The sequence below is a fragment of the Microcebus murinus genome, chromosome 10, assembly GCF_040939455.1.
Source record: "Microcebus murinus isolate Inina chromosome 10, M.murinus_Inina_mat1.0, whole genome shotgun sequence".
NCBI lineage: Eukaryota > Metazoa > Chordata > Mammalia > Primates > Cheirogaleidae > Microcebus > Microcebus murinus.
In genome coordinates this window covers 38706278-38729333 of record NC_134113.1, presented here as the reverse complement: position 1 = coordinate 38729333, position 23056 = coordinate 38706278, and the positions used below count along the sequence as shown (strand labels likewise).

Here is a 23056-nt window from a genome sequence, read left to right as displayed (position 1 = left end):
TATTTTAATTTAATAACTATATATTTCACTCTAATGCTGGATCATAAAGACATTTTAAACTCATATAATTATTTTATTCATTTATACTTGTGGAATGAATTGAAATTAGTTTTTATAATTAAATTCTATTTCCTTTTATTTTTTACAGGCTGAAGAAAAGGCTCATTCAGAGGTAAAAAAAACTTGCAACATTTTAATATTTAACTAGTTTACATTTATGATGAAATTAGTGTTGTTACCACTAGAGGGCTCTGTGATACAATAGCAGAACTCCACAGGACTGCTGAAGAAAGGCAGCTAGTTGATAAATGGCCTTTGATATTGCCTCTTAAAATAAAATCAAAGGAAGTTTTTATAGGAAGCTCTCCTCTCACATTCTAGATTGAGCCTTAGCTCAACGACCTATTAAGTTGTCGGTAGTAGTAAGTACTCATTAAAGTATTGATGAATGAATGAAGACCTGTGGTCTATTTTATTAGTCTTTTCCCCACTACCTGTGAGACCATCTGCATAGGACTAACAGAACCATTAAATCTTAGGCATCAGGCCCCCACAACACAAGATACCAGCATCCCAGATCATCTATTTTGTGCCATGACCTTGCTGCTTCTAATCACTATTTTACATCAGTGTAGTCTATTGTTCTGATCACACACATTTCACAAATACATACTTCATTGCAATCATGCAAATCAAACTGCAACCTGGAGAGAATATTCTTTTTCTTTCCCTTTGTAAAAGATTTGTCCTGACCAAAGAGAGGAGGAGGATTTTAATTATGACTTTATTCAAAGTGAGTTAATGACTATTTAATTGGTTTACACTGAGGCAATCAGACCACAGAGAAAATAAATGCCTTGGCAACAGCTTTTGCAAAGGAACTTCCTTCCTGCGAAATCTTATTTTATTAGCCATTTAAAGTAAAACTTGTGCTATGTTTAAAAATATTGAAAATATTGATTATACCAGTTTATATAATTGCTGGACCAAGGTGTGAATATGATTTTTTAAAACTTAAGCTATTTTAATTACATCACATGCACATGGCAAAACTTCTAACATTGATCTTAATATAACTATTGAGGTATAGTAATACTACATTTATTTGCATTATTAGTATTTATCCAACTTTCTTTTTATCAACTGTGCCCTATAATGGTGTCATGGTTTTTGAACAAAATTTAAATCACTTTACAGTTTCCTGGATTGTATTTTAAAGGACTTAGAGTCATGTAACAGAGACTATTAATTTGAGAAAGGCTCTTTGAGTTTGTATTAGTTTAAGGATAAAATAGATTCTTTGCTTTCTGAAACTATTCATGTTCATCATCATATAAATGTAACTCAAAAGTTAATTTGGACTGGGTTGTTTCTCCTTTTAAAAAAGAGGAATGAAATGAAATCACATTTGGTGAAATTTACATAACGTTCTATCTCTGCTTCTAGCTTAGTTTTCTTTTTTGTTTTTTTTAGTCTCTCAATATTGACTACCAGTTCTTTTCCATAATATCTAATATACAGAGAAAAAAAAAGTTAATAAACAATGTCAAGAATGCCCTGTCAAACTGAGATAGCATTCCAACAGTTCAACTACAACAACAGAAGACTTGTTTTTGAAGAAATGAGAAGCTTCATAGTAGAATGTTTGGCATCTAAGTAACTAAAATCCCTTAGGACTAGAAATCTAGTCATAGTACCTAGTCTCAGATCATTACAACTGTGCTATCCTCATTAATCACTGTTTACATTTCATGACAACATGAGACATGCAGATTAAACTGCAGAAAGTGCTCGAATTAAAATTTTAAGCATGATATACCTTCACCTTTTTTCTGTTTCAGTTTTATTGGCATATTAATATAACTGAAAAGAAAGACATTTTAGAATATTCATTTTGTTGGTTTATCTAGTTAGTTGCATACTGTTATTGGTGTTTTCTCTTATTTTTAAAGTATGGATAATCCATAAAGAATTTTTACTCTGGGCTAATAATAACTCATTGAATAAATGGCAATGTAATACACTGTAGGGAAGGCTTTCTCTCTCAGTCATATAACTTTAGCCAATAAAATTTTCAAATATAGACTCATTAAATATTGAATTAAACCCAAGTTTCAGTGACTGTAGGATTTTCTACAGCTTCTGAGAAATTGCTAAACTGTAAGAAAATTAAAGTGTATGCAGAAAAAAATTCCTGAGATTTTCAGAAAAATAACATAGGGTACACCAGTATTCATATTGCTTTTCTTTTCAGAAATTGGTGCTAATATAGTGTGGGTAGAATGAACTAAATACAGTCTTTGCTTTTTTGGGATTAAATTCTTGATTTTAAGTAAAAATCTACTAGTCTATTGAATTGTATTTTTTTAAATTGCATTCAGCAAATCCATAAACTACGGAGAGAATTGGTTGCATCACAGGAAAAAGTTGCTACCCTAACATCTCAACTTTCAGCAAATGTAAGTCACTTTTGATTCCTTAAATATATTACAACATATCTTGATATGGTAAATGGAATAATTTTAGCCACAAACTTACAAATTTTCGGTGTCCAAAGTAATCCAGACTTAAATCACTGAATAATGGAACTCATAAAAAAGTTAAACTTTTCTACACACTGAGTAATAAAATGTAAACCCAAATTGTTGAGGGATCACTATGTGATTAAAACAACTTCTTGCTTCTTTATAAGATTTAAAACAATAGTAACAGCTATAAGGGTTGCTTCTTTTCTTATTTGTTATTTTTATCAGTTCTGATGCATATGTCCCTCTCAAGCCACGATGTAAGAGAAGGTTTTAGTGTTTGACTTTGAAAGATAAATTCTTCATCTGCCCTGCCTCCTTCAGCTCAATTTATCGAACATTTAATTAAGTATCCAATTAATTCTAAAAGATGAACTTAGGTCTAAATACGAATAGCTTAGCTGCATTGTAGATGAGATACAGTTCTCTTAAAAAAAAAAAAAAAACTTGGCAGCCTTCTCATAGCAGTTTAAAAAGATATGCTTTAACTGGTGCCAAAGCAGCCCGGGATGGCAAAGATGATGACGATGAAGACCATCAATTAAATTAACATTTATTGAATATCTTCCAATGTGCCAGGGAGTACACAGAGTAGATGCAGAATAATAAAAGAGAACATGTGGCATTGTGCCCAGTCCTAAGGAGCAGTAGTGTTAGAAGCAACAGTGAGGGGTAAGGAAACACCTGCTATTTTGCCATATGCCCTGCCTCTCTCACTCAACATTAGTTTGCTCGATTCTGCTGTGCAGCTTTGGGCTTGCTCCCTGCCTCACCACCCCTACCTCTTATTAAATAAGAGACAATTTAAGAATAAAAAATCATTGCACAATATAAGTTCCACAGGGTATAAGTCATTTCACTCACAGTGTATACATTTTACCACCGTATTTGAATTGATTTTATTTTTTCAAGTTTGTGAGAATCAAATTAATTTTAGATTGACACTATTTCTTATAGATGTTGTTAGGGGATTTGTAAAAATAATAGCAGGTTTTAGAGAATTGTTCAGGCAATACTAGAAAATAACAGTATTATTTAAGCTTATTGTATTTCTTACAGAGATATATCAGAGGCAAGTATAAATTTCATAATATAGACTAGATTCCTGAATTTGTGTTCAGAGGATGATAGAACAGTGCAAATGCCAAAAAACCCTGCTTTATTGAGAAGGCTCAATGACAGACCTTGTACATTAGATTGTCAAGATACTTGCACATGTCTTGAGTGGTTACTTGGCGTTTTATTTTATTTGGTAAATATCTCTTGGTTAGCCTCATCATATAATTCAGATATTAGAATAATAAATTGCTGCTAAATATAACGAAAGATGGGCTGATTAACAGTAATTTTTAAAAAACTATTTCCATTTAAAATGTAATATGGCCTGGTGCGGTGGCTCACGCCTGTAATCCTAGCACTCTGGGAGGCCGAGGCAGGCAGATTGTTCAAGGTCAGGAGTTTGAAACCAACCTGAGCAAGAGTGAGACCCTGTCTCTACTATAAATAGGAAGAAATTAATTGGCCAACTAACATATATAGAAAAAATTAGCTGCGTGTGGTGGTACATGCCTTGTAGTCCCAGCTTTACTCGGGAGGCTGAGGCAGGAGGATCACTTGAGCCCAGGAGTTTGAGGTTGCTGTGAGCTAGGTTGACGCCATGGCATTCACTCTAGCCTGGGCAACAAAGCAAGACTCTGTCTCAAAAAAAAATAAAAATAAAATAAAATGTAATATGTGCTTATTGTAATAAAAAGAAAAAATAAAACTAAAAAAGCATTTCATAAGAAATATGTGTTCATTCATTTATTTATCTGAGGCTCCCATTCCCACTCATGGTTATTGGTTTCCTGTGAATCCTTTCAACATTTTTCTATTATATACTCATATATAGGTATGTGTATTTGTGTGTGTGTGCATATACACTCACACTTGCAAAGGCTTACACACACACAAGGGGAACCAAATTCTAATCTAGGGAAATAGTTGACGATGTCACCTATGTGCTACTGTTTGGAAATGGAGCCAAGATTTTAGAAAGGCGCCAGCCCTTGGCCACCTACCCCTTTTGCTCTAATCATGCATGTAACACTGTTTTCACTGGTGTGCTTTCATGACCTTGGAGCACACATTCTCAGTTGAGTGTTGATATGACTGAAAAAAAGGGTGAAAATTGATTCTCGTGGTTAAGAAAAAATTTACTCTTTTTATGTAAAAAGCACAGATGTACATACAGTACATAAATGGATATCCAGCATATCTGTGGCATTAAAATATCATGAGGGAATGGGGCAATTAGAAAAAAATGTATAATGTTTCCCTAGGTGGACAAAAGTGATAAAAATAAAAGTAAGCAACACAGAAGAAGCAGTAACAAATAGATGATTTTGTGCTAGCCTTTATGCTAGTTTAGAAAGTGCTAATCTTGGAGAAAATGCCCACATTTCTCTGGCTTCCCCCTCCCCCAAGCTATATCCCTCTTATCATTAGTAGTATTTTTTGTGCACAGATGGGAGCCTAATATATATCCTATTTTATGCTCCTTTTTAATTTGTAATGTGTTTTGTTTGGAAAGCTTCTCAAATCACCTAAGATCCACACAAAAACCTATACATAGCAGCTTTATTTTTTAATAGCAAAAAATGAACAGGAAACAACCCAAATGTCCCTTAATAGGTTAGGGACATTAAGGTAAAGGAACTCTGATACATCCACACCATGGAACACTACTCAGCAATACAAGTAAAGGAACTTCATACACAAAACAACTTGGAAGGATCTCAAGGCCATTGTGCTGAGTGATAAATGCCAGTTACAAAAGGTCACATTCTGTATAGTTCCGTTCATTTAGCATTCCAGAAATGACAAAATCATAGAGATGGAGAACAGATTGGTGCTTGCTGTGGGTTAGGGATGGTGGAGGGAGAGACGGAGTATGACTAGGAAGGACCAGCAAGGAGATCGCACAAGGGAAGACAACTGCAGATACATGGTCACATTATACAATAGGCCAGGTCTCCTCTGGCCCCTCACCCACACCTTCGTGCAGCCAAGTCAGGTGGGATGTAGGTTTGTTTTGTAATGTATTTTCTTTACAAATCATTTGGAAATAGGCACTAAGGCTAGTTACTAGTTATCAGTAACATTTTCAAAGACGTTACTGAATGAATGTGTAACAATACCAAAGGTACTTTTGCCTTTCAGCAGGTAAGTCTTTTAACCAAAATCTCTTGGGCATTATTTTCTTTGAAACTGTGTCCTACTTCTTTGCTTGATTTAATATTTTTATAATCTGGCAGTTACTCTTGCTTTTTTGCATTTTTTCTAAGAGAAAATCGTTTTGCACATATTAACAATGACAAACACTGAAAGGACAATTTTATACAGTGTAAAAGAAATGTGAAACCTTATTTATGTTTCTGAATCATTCTTAGTTTAACTAACTACTAGTTTTCAAATATAAAGTCATATGATATATATCCTATATATGTTTATATATATATATATATATATATATATATCCCCATATCAATCTATGCTTAGAGTATTTTTTACTTGGGTAATGGGCTGTCACTTCATTTCGTGTGAACACATGCAATGTAGACATTATATAGAATGATATTTCATCTTGTTGTTTAGCATCAGAGTAATTCCCTTTACATGTCTATTCTATTATGTTATATGATTCCAAGACCAAAGATAATATGCATTAAAACTATCTTCCCCTTATTTTTTTTATGGTAAAATTTGACAGAATCAATAGTCTTATCTATTTTATTACCTTAACAGATTTCGCTTAATACAAATCAGGGGATATTTATCACCATATTAAAAAAATTTTACTCTGGTTTGAAATTATACAACCGCCAAAAGAAAATTCAGAACCAAGTAAACTAACTAACAATCCCACTGAAAATCCATGATATCTTTTTTTAAAATTGTCTTATAATATTTTACAGATAAGATATATTATCCTAAAAGTTTAATCATTTTTACTTTCCATTTTCTGTTTATTAAAGGGATAAAGATCATCATTGCTAGAAAAAAATGTACCTTATTTGCTTCTTCTTCTCTTTTCCCATTTACCCCATTTGGTCAGAAATTTAACCTTTAATTACTTCCAAAATAACAAAGTTAATCTGACAAATTAAGCCAAGGTGGCATAAATTTAAAATAATATTCCACTAACATAATGTTATTATACTTTTCATTAAAAATAACATGTCTCAAATTAATATATTTTTTAGTAGCCAGTTAGAAGTTTTTTGTGAATAATTAAACACAATTTTATATAGAGTACAAATTGACATTCTAATGGTATTTCATTGTTACAACAAAATGTAAGCAAATATAGTTTATACAGCATATTCTTTACAATCCTTGCCATATTTTTAATTCCTATTCTACTGATAAAATATTCACCAAGGGTAAAGTGAAGTAAATTTCATCAAGTTTATATATTCACAGTCCAATAATTAAATCTTACATTTGTCTACTTTGCAACAATTCAAACTTTGCAATATTGAGTAGAATCTTCTATATCTTTTAGTAAATGTTAACAAAAAGTTTCTGATGCAATTTTCCTTATTTTAAGGAAAACAAGCAATTTTAGTTTTAGGTGTCAGTAACCCATTTTATGGTCATGGTGGGATTACTTCTAATGTCTTAAACAGAAATCAGCCCATGATTATCATGGGCAAATATATTGTAAACTTGCATATAAGAATGCTTTATGGCAAAGACCATGTCCTGCTACCTACCACATGGATGAATCTCAAAAACAATGTTAGGAAAAGAAAACAGAAAAGAATCATGCCATACGATTACACTTGGATAGTTTTTAAAATAGGCAAAACTAAAACATAGTGTTTAGGGATCCAAGCTTAGGTATAAAAACTATAAATAAAAGCAAGAAAATAATTACTAAAGAAGTTGCAATAGTGGTTATCTTTGAGGAAGAGAGAAGGATCAATGATGGAGGAGGGGTGAGAGTCTTTAAATGTCCTGTTTCTTGACTTGGCTGGTGAGTCCATGAATGTTCTCTATGAGACAAATCAATGATTGTACATCTTCATTTTGTTTACTTTTATATATGTACTTTTTTTTACAATTAAAAAAGGCTATAATATGAGAGAAAATAGAACATAGCCTTATACTAATTTCTGAGGATACACTAAGTTGATTATCATGACATTCCTTGTTATTGAAAGTATTTTATACTATAAGGTATTATTCTTTTCTCTTTTTTTAGTGTTATTTATCCAATTAAGTCTGCTAGCAAACCTGAGTGTGTGTTTGTGTGTAAGAGAGAAAAAGAGGGAGGGAGAAGAAGCGGACAAGAAAGTGGAAGAAGAAATGAAGAGTTGTGCTGATAGATTGAAGTTTACTAGATATATTCTCTACAGAATTGTTTTCTCCACATTGCAGTATCTGGGCAGCCCAAGATAAGTTCAGAGCTAGGAACAAAGACACCTTTGTATCATGACGCTAATGAAGGGGACTTGTGGATTCTGACTCTTACCAATAATGGAATAAATTTCCAGAGCCCTAATTCTTGGGACTCTTGTGATCCATTTGATAGTGGGTGCTTCAGCATTTCAGCTCTGCTACAGCTTCAGGGAGATGTATTTCATTTGAGTCCTCTCACTTCATTCTCTCAAAAACAAAATCAATCTTTTGCCAAGGACTGACAAATTTTGCTACATATATATTTGATTATAGATTTAGATTGTTAAATATCTCCCCAATCCTTATATCCTTTTAAGGGCACAATAAAACTATATAGTTTGAGATATTGTACATACAGTTCGACCTCAAGCCATGCTGAGAGTTTGAAGTACCTCTTCATATTTGATATTCTGGATTCAAGCCACTGTATAATGGCATGCTGATAGAAACTGGCCTATTTTAGAGCTGTAATAAGATTGCCAAATACTTCTTAATCATGAGAGTTATGGTTATGTACTATAATATGTATAATTCTCTGAAATTGAAAATAAAACCCCAAAGCCACAAAAGCTTAATGTTAAATAAAATATGACTGAATATTATTTCTACCTAGTCTATATTTCCTTAGTTGAAGGGAATATAAAGCAGAAAGACATGGCTTTTTATTGAAAAAGAGTTTGGAAAGTAGGGACAACTCTTTTTGATCCAATTTTTTGTAAGTAGAAAGAAGAAAGATAATGTTATACCTGTCAGCAGATGTCTGACACTTGAAGGAGAGTACCATTACAATAGAGCAGCTAACAATATCTTCAAAGGTTATCATGAAAGTGTAAAAATGAGGAACATTTGTCCATTGACTATTTCAGTGACCTCTTTTTGGGCTTTAAGTCTAACAACTTGGCAGCTCAGACTTTATTCAGCATTTTGAGTACCAAATCCCTCTATGATATGCAAGTCAAAAGGCATTATTATTTGCAAAATTCCATCTTCTTTCAGAAGTCAAACCCATATTAAATGTCAAGAGACTGAAACACTGATTTTTAAGAAGCCAGCATTTAGAAATGATAAATGAAAAGTTGTGTTGAAGGAGAATCAGCATTGAGGGCTAACCACAATGGTCCATCGTATTTACAGAGTTAGAACACTTGAAATAAGCATTCTTTAAAGTGAAGAGTTTTCATCCATCCACATAAGATTCTGACATTTAAACTATGTTTCTCCCATTTTGTTCACAGGCTCACCTTGTAGCAGCTTTTGAAAAGAGTTTAGGGAATATGACTGGCCGATTGCAAAGTCTGACCATGACAGCAGAACAAAAGGTATGTTCAGAAACCGTTATGGGAGCTTGAAAGAAGACAGCAAGTTGCATAAGATATTTAAATAATACCTGCAGCTCCTTAAAAATAATATTACAGAGCATGCACTCTATGCTAAATTAGAACAGTGATATCTTTACTTTTCCAAATTTAAAGACTTGTGATCAGGTTAATCCATATTCGAACACACACATAGACACACACAAAGTTCTCTCTAGACAGTCTATTCTTTTACTTCTAACTGGAACTATTAAAATATAAAATGTTAACAAAGAGAAACAGTCATATAAGAGTTAGAATATTCTAGCAGCATATTGTTATGCAGTTGAGAAGAATCACATTCAGCCAAGAAATTTCACAAATACATGGTCACTAAATCTAGTTATAGACCATGGCCGTAGGCTGAGATATGCAGGAAAGATGCCTGGAACATCAAAAGAGGAAATCTACTATTCCTATAATTGCCTGGTATAACTAGCAAACTGTATTCTATGTATTCTAATTTATTCTTCTTTCTATTTCATGGATTTCTCTTTCTGTTGAAAGAGAATGCTTATCCATTCCTGTCAAGCCTGTTCTTGGACAGCTATTAAACTCCTTGGAGCTCACAAATTTTCCTTTCCTTCCTTTCTTCTTTTCTGTTCTTTTCTTTTTTTTCCTTTCCTTCCCCTTTTTTTTTTTTTTTTTTTTTTTAGTAGTTTGCCATTTCTCAATGTAATGTTAAGAACCCAGTGAATAAAAACAATGGAGCCCAGTAATATTGAGTGTGAATCCTGGTTATGTCTGTTAAGAACTTTGTAATCTTGAGCAAGTTCATCTAACCTTTTCTGACTCTCAATCCACCATTTTAAAAGAGGGGATGATAATAATTGCCTTGTAGGGTCACGGTGAGGAATAAGAAAGAAACTATAATCATGTTGTATGCATGTGAAGTGGGCAATAAAGAAAATGTTACCTTCCTTGATATTTGTTTCTTTTTCCCTTCAAAATTATAAGATGAACCAAACTCATCATGAGTGATTGGGCATATGCCAAGCATATTGCTGGAAATGAAGGATAGTATTTAAGTCTCAATATCTTTGAGAAGTCAAAATTAATAGAATTTTTTCCTTCAACTCTTTCATATTTATAAATAAATTTTCTCATGAGAAGCTAGAAAAATATACAGGTATCTTAATTTATAATGCCTATGATTAATTCCTGAATATCTAAAAATACATCTCTGTAATATGGGGGATTTTATAATTGTGTGCACATTATCCTTAAAATAGCATTGCCAAAATTATTAAATTTCTTCAAAAGATATCATGATGTCTGAAATTGCCCTTATCATTTTTTAACTTAAAATCACTTCTTTTCTAATTGCAAACTATACTCACACGACAATGTTGGTAACTAGTTTATTTATTAATTGAGATTATAATTTTCTTATTTCCAAAGTGGTTTCGAGAAGCCCATACAGTTAATTACAATATGATATGGCATAATATAGTGACAGAATCTAAGGAAAACCGGTAGAAGAATGTATATAACAGTATACCTGAGTCTAGATGATTACTACTGGAAAACACTAAACTAAATTGAATGTCAAGGAAGCTAAGGCACAAAGGGAGATTGCTTGGTATGTTTCAATTCTCATTTTCTGACCAGAAGAGCATAATTTAGATTGAAGAGACAAACTCTTCGGCACTGAATTGAAGGACGAATTTCTTGCAAAGGTTTTTAAATTGGGGTCATGCAATAACAAAAGACAAAATCGCTGTTCAAATAGACATTTCTCTAAAAGCTGAGGGCATAACATTTAATCATATTTCAGTAAAGGCACTTCTTAAGGGAGCTGAGATAAAAGGGTATATTGCTCTCTGGTGATCCAACAATCTTAGGGAAAAGCTTGGGAAATATAGAGCCAAGATTTTTAAACTCTCTTCCCAGAGTTCCAAGGTTCATGTGTCCATTTAGTCACTCATCAAATTTATATCGAATTTCTACTGCTCTAAGAAGAAACAGTATATATATGATACATACAGAATGACAGATATAGGTCTATTTCTCTACATATTGATATAGATATCTACTAGAATATAAACTCTAAAAATGTATTATGCATATATAACATTCCTCATGAAGTTTATATTCTTCATATGTATGTATATATTTATCATTGGGTTTATATTTTTGTAGAAAGCAGATGATAAAAAATATAATTAAAATATGTAGGATTTCAGGTAATGATAAGCACCATTGAGAACAGTAAAGCTGAAAATGAGGCTATTAGAAAGCTGGATGAGTAGCTAACACATGAAGAAACAAAGGCCAAGGTGGTTACATGTTTTTGTTTCCATACTTAAGAAATAGGTAAACTAAGACTGAAATCCTAGTCTTTTGGCTTCACAGTGTGATTTTAAGCAATCACATGGCATTAATAGACTGGAATTATTAATACATGAAAATGTTAGTTTGATCTATAGATCAAAATCTCTTCCTTGAATAGGGAAGGATTCATTCCTAACAATTTTCCCCTTTCCAGATGCCAGGTAACACTGATTCTCTTGCCAAATTTGTGTGTAGCTAGAACACTACTTTTATGCCTTCATAGCCTGGTAAGAAAGAAAAGACATGTATGAATAACTCAGAAGGCGGAAAATTATCGTGCCATTAGAAATATAACAGTACAATGTCATGTGGCTTCTCAAAGAGGACCATTGCATCTTCATGCTGGTTACAGAGTATAGGTGGCACAGAAGAGACTTTGGGAGGATGAAGAGGATAATTCAGGGAAAATGCACAAATGTATGTCATAGAGCAGCAGTCCCCAACCTTTTTGGCACCAGGGACCAGTTTCATGGAAGACAATTTTTCCATAGACAGGGATGGGGGATAATTTCAGGATGATTCAAACACATTACATTTATTGTGTACTTTATTATTATTACATTGTACTATATAATGAAGTAATTATATGGCTCACCATAATGCAGATTCAGTGGGAGCCTGAACTTGTTTTCCTGCAACTAGACGGTCCTATCGGGGTGTGATGGGAGACAGTGACTGTAAATACAGAGAAGCCTGCTGCTTACGTCCTGCTGTACAGCCTTGTTCCTAACAGGCCATGGCCTGGGGGTTGGGGACTGCATTCATACAGGAAGGAACAGCATGCATGAGCATAATCAGCAAAGAGGAAATCATGGGTAATATTAAGGTAAAATAGAGATTTTGTGGGAAATGTGAAACTAAGGGTAGAAAGATGTCTAAGGAATCTGGTCTTTGGAAATGAGGAACCATTCAAAGGTTTTTGACACTGGACTAACAGGATGGTTAGTGAAGATCAACTTAGCAGCATTTTGCAATAGTTTAACAGCATTCCCAAAAGCTTCTAGAAGATGGCATGTTATGTAATAGTGAATCTATAAATAGGTAAAAGTCAACAGAATTATCAATATGTCAATATAGGCATTACCCTATATCTAACCTAAGACTCAATAGATTATGATATTGACATAGTTTGATCAAGATTTTTACCCTGATTTCAGATCTGTGTCCCTTCAGCAGCACTTCACCAATATTTCATGAAAGAAGACCTAATACTCTGAAGCATTAGGTCACGTATAAGCATCACATATAAGCATCCATTATACGTGATAAAATAATTTCTTTTCTTACCATCTAGAGTGATACTTGCTATGTGCCACCACCATTGGAATTGAGAAAATAGGCTGTGTGCAGTGGCTTATGCCTATAATCCTAGCATTTGGGGAGGCAGAAGTGGGAGGATTGCTTGAGGCCAGTAGTTGGAGACCAGCTTGAGCAAGATGGTGACCCCGTTTCTACAAAAATAAAAAAAATAGCCATGTATGCTGGCTAAAAATTACTCATGATACACGTCTGTGGTCCCAGCTACTCAGTAGGGTGAGGCAGGAGGATCACTTGAGCCCAGGCGTAGGAGGTTACAGTGAGATATGATGATGTCACTGTACTCTAGCTGGGGTGAAAAAGGAAGACTGTCTCAAAAAAAAAAAAATTGAGAAAATAGTCACTGAAATCATTGTGTAGGGCTTAATTTTCTCATAGAATGCTAGTTGAAAGGCTGTGATACAAATCATCAAAATGGCAGGAATTCTGAAAATCTATGTTTGTTATAAGTGAGATTTTTACACAACTGTTAAATCTTTGTGTTCAAATTTACTAAAGCTCACTGAAAAATATTTAGGAATTTAAAATTCAGAAGGCTTTCAAATTAGTTCTCTGCAGCTATCATACCAGGGCAATTAGAACATATATTAAAGTATAATTAGCTAGTGTTAGAAGGTCAGAGCTGGACAGAGGACTATCTCCTCATATGAGTGATGAAGCCCAGATATTGACCTTTATGCTAATTATAAAGCCTTTTGCTCATTCTTACCTCTGTGAAACTACTTTTTTGGGTGACTAACTGAACAAGAATTTAAACCTTGAAAATGAGGAAATTTGAAGATAAATCTTTGAAAATATGTAACATAGGGGCTAAAAATTAAGTTGCATTGGGTCTTTACACTAACTCTTCCCAGTTTATATTTGTCATTGGAAGTGTTTTTAAATATATATTGCTAGAGTCAGATGATAACTCTATTAATCTCTTAAGGTATAGAATAATGTGAATATATAATTTTCAAATTACTTACACTACTGAGATTTGGTGAATTTCATTCAGATGATGCAGTAGAGATGCCAGGTTCTTTCAGAAGAAAAATTAGCAAGATTTCAAATATAAAGGAGGGGGAAGGGAAGTGGGATGTGTTCCCAGAAACTATAGCTGGTTATTGTGAGATTAACTGAGTGTCAGTGTGAGGAAACAAAAGATAGATTCAGTGGAAAATTTTAAGAGCCTTGCCTAGGAGTTAAAGTCGGTTGATGAGATTTGTTGCCAAGCTTGTAAGGTTCTCAGTAAGGCCTGTATTAGTAAGAAATTTGGAAAGAGGTCAGATACAGTTAGGAAATTAGGTTGGAATGAACACCAGGCAAGGCTAGTATTATAGCAATGGCAAAATATTTGATCATTTTTTTTAAAGCATTTCAAGTCTGACCTTGGTAGCTTATTTAGACTCAGAGACATGCACAAAATTGTCAAAAGAGATGTTGACCCCATCCAGCTTCTTTTACATGAGAAACTTTTATGGAAAACTAGAACCTTCTGGTCAGTGGGTGTTGGAGGCATCATTATCTTGAATGGTTCACTGGAGAGACGTGAAGTTATACTTTGGTTCTCGGGTTTTAAATTACCACTTTTGAAAAGTATGAAGTATCAACAAAATATGATCTGACCATTTTGTTCCCAAAATCATTTGCAAAATTATTCTAGCCCTTAATCTTCTCTTTGGTATTAATGAGGAGAGTAGGAAACTGGAAGCTACTGAATTGGAGAAGTTGACTTTAAATCCATTATCTTGGTGTCATATACATGTTTCAGGTTTTTTTCTGAAGGTTTAATAGGATTCTATGACTTAAGTATCTCCTATTGGTTACTTTCAAAATAAAGAGATTATATGAAAATATTTCAGATTATCTAATGATTTTGTAGTCAGCCATCTCTGGCATTCATTTCTAATCCTATTCCTGATCCAGACTCCCTACTATGGACACAAAAGAAGGAATTCTTAGTTGTGCCTGGAGGCAGCATTGCAATTTCCATGCATTATTAACAGCTTAGAAAAATATATCTTAGAAATAAATCTGAACAACTAATTATAATTGTGAGGAGGAAAAGGAAGACTAGAAACAAACTATTGAGAAATAATTTCTACATCTCAGTTGTGCTTTTATTTTAAAATGCTTTATATTACCTCTATAATATTATTTGGAAAGAGCGAAAAGAAAACCTCACTTTGTTGCTATCCAAAGTAGATGATTCTACTGATTTAGCCATATTGAGACTTCTGGTTATAAAAAATGATAATGTTTTTGATATTTTATATGGCATCCCACTCACTAAGTGATCAAACACCCTCTTGCACCCTATGTGTGCAATAAAGGCAAAGTTTTATATTATTCTTTCAAAAGGAGAAACATCTGTTTAATACAGACAAAAACATGTCAACAAAACCATTCCAATATTTACTGAAATCGTAAAACAACAAATAAATAAGCTAAATACACTAAATGGTCTGAAAGCACCAAAATGCACCTTTTCATTTTTTCTAACAGAAAAACAGAGTTTCGAAGGTATAGAAACATTTCACCATGGCCTTTATGGGTGAGGAAAAATATTTAAAGCAAAGGGAAACATTATATGGAAAGGCTCAGAGTGACAAGGTCAGAGCAGATCTCAACTGAAATAAGAAAGAAGGAAGGAATTTTGGCAAATATGTAAAGACACCTAGTGCAAATTTGAAAAGATTATGTCATTATGTTGATTTTAGCTATCTTTTTAACTAAAAAATATGGACTGTTTTATAGATATTTGCTTATACTTGGAGGGTTCTCCTAAAGAACTACTAATATGAATTTGGCTGAACTAATTTTTTCATAAATATGACTTTCCAAAGTTATATAGTAAATATACTTCTTACCTGGTTTTTCTTCCTTTGGGTTTCTTGTGCCACACTGAGTAACAACCAACCTGCTGATATCTGTTGTTTCTGAAAAGATACTTAATTATAGTAAGTAATCATTCTTCTATGTCATGTTAAACATAGTATTCTGAAAAAGCAACATTCTCTGAACATTCCACTTTTAATATTTTTAAAAACAGTTTTTAGAAGAGATTTCTCCAGAAAAGATTAATTTGACACTGAAATCAGCTAACTCAAATTATGCTCAATTTTTAGACATTTGTGTGAGATCTTCTCATTTCTGTTCTTCTCCTTTAAAGCTGCAGCCAAATGTTTTAGCTAGATTTTTAATCCATAGCACAAGCATTTTATTTTAAATCTGAAGATGAAAATGTGATTTTAATTAAAATGCAATGTGCATCCTAGAGTTTATGTTGTAGAATTAATATTTAAGTTGTGTGGTTCCATTAAGTATGTACCATATGTATTCTTTTTGAATAAATTTATTGTAAAAACAGGATGAATTTCTGGGAAATATTTTATATCTTTGGAAATAGAAAATATATTAAGTTTTGGTAAACTTATCTATTGTTAGTTGAACAACGGACAGAATATAGAAGTTGGCGAGACTGAGAAATTATGATGAGTTGGGTCTGACTTCTCCATGACCTTGGAAATTTTGTACAAATATTATATTTTACTTATATAATAAATGAATGCATGTGGATTACAGTCAAGTATTTGAAGACTCATCATCTATAAATCTAGGAGTTTGCTATTGGTTTTTCATTATGAGATTCTTTGACTTGTAAGTTACTAAAAGTCTATAAGAAGGTTCGTTGGTTTGTTTGAAATTTAACTGTTCTCTATCAAGAATATGTCAGATAGCCAATGAAAATAGATATATGAGGTGGAGGTGCCAGGTATCTATACCAAACTTGGCTATCATTTCAATTAGCATTGTCTATCTTTTTTAAGTGCCTAAGTTTAGAATAGTCACTGAATATTCCTGTGTATGAAGCAGTTTTCCAGAAAGGTGGTTATTGGTAAGGTTTATGCTTTTTGATATATTCTGGGAGATACTGAGTAAAGATAAATCATTTACCATGGAATCAAGAACTAAAACCTGATTTTTTGGCTTTCTGCCAAAGATGCTAGAGAAAATGATGAATGACAAATACATTACCAAGAAATTCTTTTTCTAAGAGGCTGACAAAGATCTAGCTTTTAGGATTGTATTACCACCAAGAAGGATACCCCTTTTTCTTCTACTAGAAATAGTATCTTCTACTGGAAATATTATCTGTGCTGAGACAGCCTTCAGTTCTTTTTCTTTCTTTCTTTTTTTTGTTATGCTATCATCCTCATAAGTCATTCTTGGTAAAACAATTCACTTAAAGAACGCTGAAAAACCAAATTTATACAATTATTTTTATTGGTATATATCTTAAAATTACTCTAAAGAAAATTTATATGTTTTATAAAAATATGACTTATAAGCTGTTTTTCTGGGGTAATTTAACCATTATTTAAGGACTATATATTACATATATTTTTATTCACATATTTTTATTCCTGTGTTGCTTTGGCTTGAGGAAACTGGGTCTCCCTCCGTAGGAGGAATTTTATTAAATTAAAAGTATAAGAATCTAAGATGATCTTGATAAGCTAGCAGAATTTAATAAGATAACATTGAATAAAAGTGAATTAGAGGTAAGTTCCAGGTTTCACACTTGAATACAAATAATCAATTATCCAGATGCAAAATACTTCAGACAAAATCTAAAATCACTTGACAAAAACTCAGGGCTTCTAGTTGACAATAAATATAATGCAATGCAACAGTATAACACTGATATCTAAATATCTAATATAATCGTAGGTAATATTAATAAGTGTGATATCTAAATTGGGTGATGTGATATCCTGCTTTACTTTGTACTGGTCAGCTCTGGGTGCCACCCTTTGCAAGGAATCAAGACTACGCAGATCACTTTTATAAGACAAAAACCAAGGGAAAGAAATTCTTTCTTAGATAGAAAGAAATTGTTAGGTACAACTTGACAAGGTCAGCCAAGCATCCAAATCTTCCAGGAGGATGGTACTACATAAAATCAAACCTATTTGATAGCCAGCTATAAACAAGTACATCTTATTTTTCTCTCTAGGTATTAAAACTTCCAAACTCTGTTTATTTCGCAGGAGTCTGAACTTATAGAACTAAGGGAAACCATTGAAATGCTGAAAGCCCAGAACTCCGCTGCACAGGCTGCTATTCAGGGAGCACTGAATGGTCCAGACCATCCTCCCAAAGGTATATTTAGGAATATTTCCTTTTTCACCCAATATAATAGGCATCTATTTTATTTTTTAATTAGAGTAAAGCTGTGTTTACTCAGTGGCACTGCCTTTTATAATGAGTAAGATGATATTAATGTGGTCAGAATTCAAGAACAGTGGTTTTCACTATCAAAGAATGTTTAAATTGGCCTTAAGGAATTTGCTTCTACAGAGGTACACACATTTCTCTCCACTCAATTTAGTGAAGATGGCGATGGGATGGTTGGTTAATGCATGCATATCTAACTTGAAGCAAAACAAACCCAGTAAGAGTATGATAATTCATATTTGTATATAAAAATAAGATCATCAATATGGTGATACAGCAAGTAATGAGCTTTGGGAACTTCAGGGTGAGGGGAAAAAAAGGTACATTCTCTGCAGACAATTTTAAGACAGTAAGCAAACAGACTAAAAGTTGTTCTGTTTTTGATCATTGCCATGCTTTGGCAATTCTAAACAATGAAAATAATTTTTCTCTGCCACCACCTTGACCCCTTGGCTCACTGCTGAAGAAATGCTCATTATTAATGTCATGTTGTTTACATAGGTTCTGTTTATTCGTGTGTTGACTCTTTTTAATACATTCAGTATGCTTGTCTACTTTTTCCCAACTTAAAAATATTTTTTCTAAATCTCAGTCCACTATTATCTTTCTTCGCATTCCCAGATAAATTCTGGGGAAAGTTTTAAGTACTCTTTCAATATCTCCAGCCACCTGTCACACTTTAGCGCACTAGAGTGTAGCTTCTCTTCCCACCACTCCATTAAAACGATTCTCTCCAGGATCAATAGTGACTTATATGTCACCAAATCCAGTAAAACATTTAAAATTCTTATTGTATTAGACATGGAAACAGCATCTGATACTGATGTCCATTCTCTCCTACTTGAAACATTTATTTTTTTCTAATGTTCATGATATCATACATTCTTGGTTTTTCCTTTGCTCCTTTGAAATCTCTTTTAAAGTTTCTTTTGTAAGTTCATGCCTTTGTCTCTATTTGTTAATTGTTGATAACCTAAACTCTCTTCCATATGATTCTGCACATAACTCCTCCTTTCCTGATTCAGTAAGTCACCAACATCTGTTAATTCTACCCCTTTAATATCTCTTGGATCTCTTCACCTTCTTTGATCCTATTATCACCATCCATCATCTCCTATGAACTATGAGCATGAACCCCTAAATAGCTTTCCTATTAAAATATTACCCTACATTACACCATTCTTCACACTGAAGCCAGAGCAGTCATCTAAAAACATATTATCTACAGGTATCCCATTGCCTTTAGGATGAAATAGAAACTCCTTAATATGGGATACTCTCTCTTCACAGCTTCATCCATTCAACAAATATTCAATTACCAATTCTGTGCCAGATGTTGAGCTAGACCTTATCTCTTGTTCTTTTGTTGCATTGTATATTATATATTTCAACTATCCTGAATTTCTTTCAATTCTTCATAAGTTCTTTATACATTCTATTTACTCCACTGGTAACATTCTACTCTGGTCAGCATGAAAACTTTCTGACACACTGTAGGAGTTAGGCTACATATGCCTCCTTGACCCCTAAACTGGATGAAGTCCCCTGTAAGTATGTTTCTGGAAATAGCTGTACTTCCCTTATTAAAATTCACATCACACTATGATGCCTTTATTTAACATATGTCCTTCCTGATTCATGAAAAAGGGGTTTGTTTCTTTACCCTAGTGCCCATAGTGATGCCTTGCACACAAAATGAACTTACTCAAATTCTATAGAAAAGAATAATATAATTTTTAAAATGTACTTAAATTTAAACTTTAGGAAAACAATTATATAAAGTGAGATAGATATACTTAAATTGAAGGACGAACTAGTTCTCTAGGGGCTACTTCTGCTAAGAATTTAGCAACTTTCCATGTGGGGGCGATGATTTATGTGCTGGATGGAAAATTACTGCATATTTAAAGCTTATCTTAGAGCTATAATAAAGCTGCTTATGTTCTAAATCTTCATGTTGTAAATAGGTCCAGAAGGGATTTAAAAAGGCTTAATCCTTACTTTAACAAAGCACAAGTCACTGAAGTGAAACTTTCTGAAAGGATTCTTTTTATCTTTGGCAACAGGTAGCTTAACATCTGCTGGAATTGAAAAAATAGGAATTCCGTTGCTCAGAAAGGTGGGGGAGGTGGTACCAAAGATGAACAAAATAACAGTTAATATCTAAATTGATCAATATTAAAAATAATTTTCTAGATTTTTCAAACCATCAAAAACAACTAGTTATAAAGGGTTGAATATATATAATATATACAGGATAGTTACATTGTATTTCTGTTATATTAAAACTATTAATTCAGTGAAGACAAAGTGATTCCTATCGAATTGACCATTGACGTTATATGGAGAAAATAGTCTGTTAGACTAATTATGTATCTTTCCATGGGTTATCAAGGTGACTGTATGACCTATAAATTTGTATTATGAAATCATATTGAAATTCAGTTTTAGAGACCTTTAAAGTATTTATGTCATGTGTATTTTTAACATATGATCTTAAAAGATATATTTAGAATGAAGCAACACTTTTATAGACAGGTCAAACTATGGCAAAATTGCATACCAATTTATTAAAGTACCTTTCTATTTTCCCTAAATTTATGTGTTATGTTTATTAACAACATCTGATAATTACAACCTATAATAAAATTAATTTATTTGTTTATAAACATATTTAAGCACCTACTATTAGTACTAGGCACTCTATTAGATTTTGAAATACAAAGATAAAAAAAGAATGGCCCTGTACTCAAGGGGCTCACAGTCCACTGCAATAAAAGTTTTTTATATATAGATATATAACAATATTAAGAAGCATAATTATTATAAGGCTGAATTTGAAGGTAACAGAATATTTTACTTTTATTTTTCAAAATGTACTTCTCCTTTTTAAGTCACCACTTCTGCATAAATATGAGATAGATTTTCCTTAAGTTATACCAAGTACAATTGCATAACATATGTATTTAATTGCTGTCAACAGTGTATTTTTTTAGGAATAATGGTAGACAAACATAGTTGTGTCAAACAAATAATTAGAATAGATTTATTCAACAACTACATATTGATTGCCTACCACATGCCATTTTCTATACAAGGTCCTGGATATATAATGGTAAACAAAATTGACATGGTCTTTGTCGCCATCAAACATTTAGTCTAGTAGGAGAACAGAAAATATATGATTGTTTGTGATCATTGGTATAGCTGAGCATGCATGCCAAAATAATTATAAGTTCTAAGATGGATAAATAGATACCAAAAAGAAGGAGGGTATGAGGGAACCTACTAGAGGTTGCATAATCAGGAAGGCTTTTCCAAAATAGCGATATTTAAGGTGCTATTCAAGGAATAATTATGAAGTCATATTAAAATACTGAGATAGGGGCATTCCAAGGGGGCCTTCAGACAGAAAAGAGATTAGTGTCTTTATGGAAGTGCTACAAGAAAGATAATTAGCAAAGATGTAATAAGTACAACAAGGTTAGAGAAAGAAGAACCAATGAGATCACTGAGGTTGTGGGGCCATATTTAGGAGTTAGAGTTTTTTTTATTCTTATTAAAATAAGAATATGTTGAATAGTCTTAAGTAAGGGAATGATGTTTTTCTTTTAAAAAGATTTCTCTAGCTGTTGTTTATAGAATGGTTTGATGGTGAATAAGTTGGATAGCTCTTTTTGCTATAGGGTTGATGTTGGTACCTTGAAGTAGCTTGAACTGGGGCAGTGGTGGTACAGAGGGTGGAAAGTGGAAAATGAATGAGTGAACAATCACATAACTGAAATTTTCACTTTTACAATAGGCTTCTTCCTTTAGTTAGATTGCTTATATTCATTTGGTTAATCATTCTTTACTGATCCCTATGATGCCTCATGCAATGGATTAAATACTCATAAACACTAAAAAGGAATTATTAGAGAAAAGTAAAATGCATTCCCTTCATTCCATGATATTATTGAAATTATGCCTTTGTTAATCTTTATTGATAAATGCAGTCATAACTGAAGGTAACTAACACCTCCAAGGACTACTCTTTACCTATAATTATAATAATTCACCTATATTTTTAAAAAATATGGTATTAAATAAGTTACATATAATTTATTAATTCTGGGTATAATAAAATTTCTGGGAAAATTCAATACTTTATGCTTTTGCTCTATTCGTGAAAGCTAATCACTAGGAAAAAGCTTGCAAAAAAGCAAGCTTATTCAAAAAAGCTAATAGTCAATTGCAGCAGAAATTTAAAACATAAATACCTGCACATATTCTTTCATTGTTTATTTATATGATTCTATATTAGTTGATTAAGAGATACTAGATTGCTTTAATGTTGAATTAAAACCACACAAATAAATACTTTGATTTAGGTTTTGAGATTGGTAATATCTTTGGCATGCAAAAACAGTAAATATTTCCATTAGCATTTTTAAAAATAATTTTAAAAGACCAAACTCTAGGGATTCTGAAAAATAACTCTATATTTTTCCTCTTATAAAATTTTCCAGCATGATTACATTAATACAAAAATTAAGGTATTTATTGATATGTATATGTATGAATGTGTGGTTATATATATGTATGTATATATATGTGTATACATTTTTTACATACTCACACATATACTCATTTATTATATGTTTTCAAAGTAACCAGTTACAGTTTCATTGCCATGGGTCATTTTTACTCTTCAATAAAATCAATCAAGTGCAAAAGCTTGATTTTATACTGTTATTTCTATGGAAACTTTGTGAAAGCTTTATAGTAATTTTTGACATCTTACAAGTTCCATTGAAATTTTTTGCTTGGTTAATCTGCTTTGATGTCTATTATGTATATTAATAGAAATGGCCTAAA

The 23056-nt window shown here is 32.6% G+C and overlaps 1 protein-coding gene across 2 annotated transcripts in view; it reads left to right on the top strand.

Moving 5' to 3' along the window:
• The window catches only part of LOC105863359 (neuron navigator 3), a 162685-nt gene that overhangs the window by 98332 nt on the left and 41297 nt on the right, over positions 1 to 23056 (top strand). For both annotated transcript variants that reach the window (XM_076007150.1, XM_076007149.1), the window contains 4 exons: positions 149 to 172; positions 2382 to 2459; positions 9206 to 9289; positions 18013 to 18124. In XM_076007150.1, the coding sequence (XP_075863265.1) occupies positions 149 to 172; positions 2382 to 2459; positions 9206 to 9289; positions 18013 to 18124 (298 nt within the window). The remainder of the gene's footprint in view (positions 1 to 148; positions 173 to 2381; positions 2460 to 9205; positions 9290 to 18012; positions 18125 to 23056) is intronic.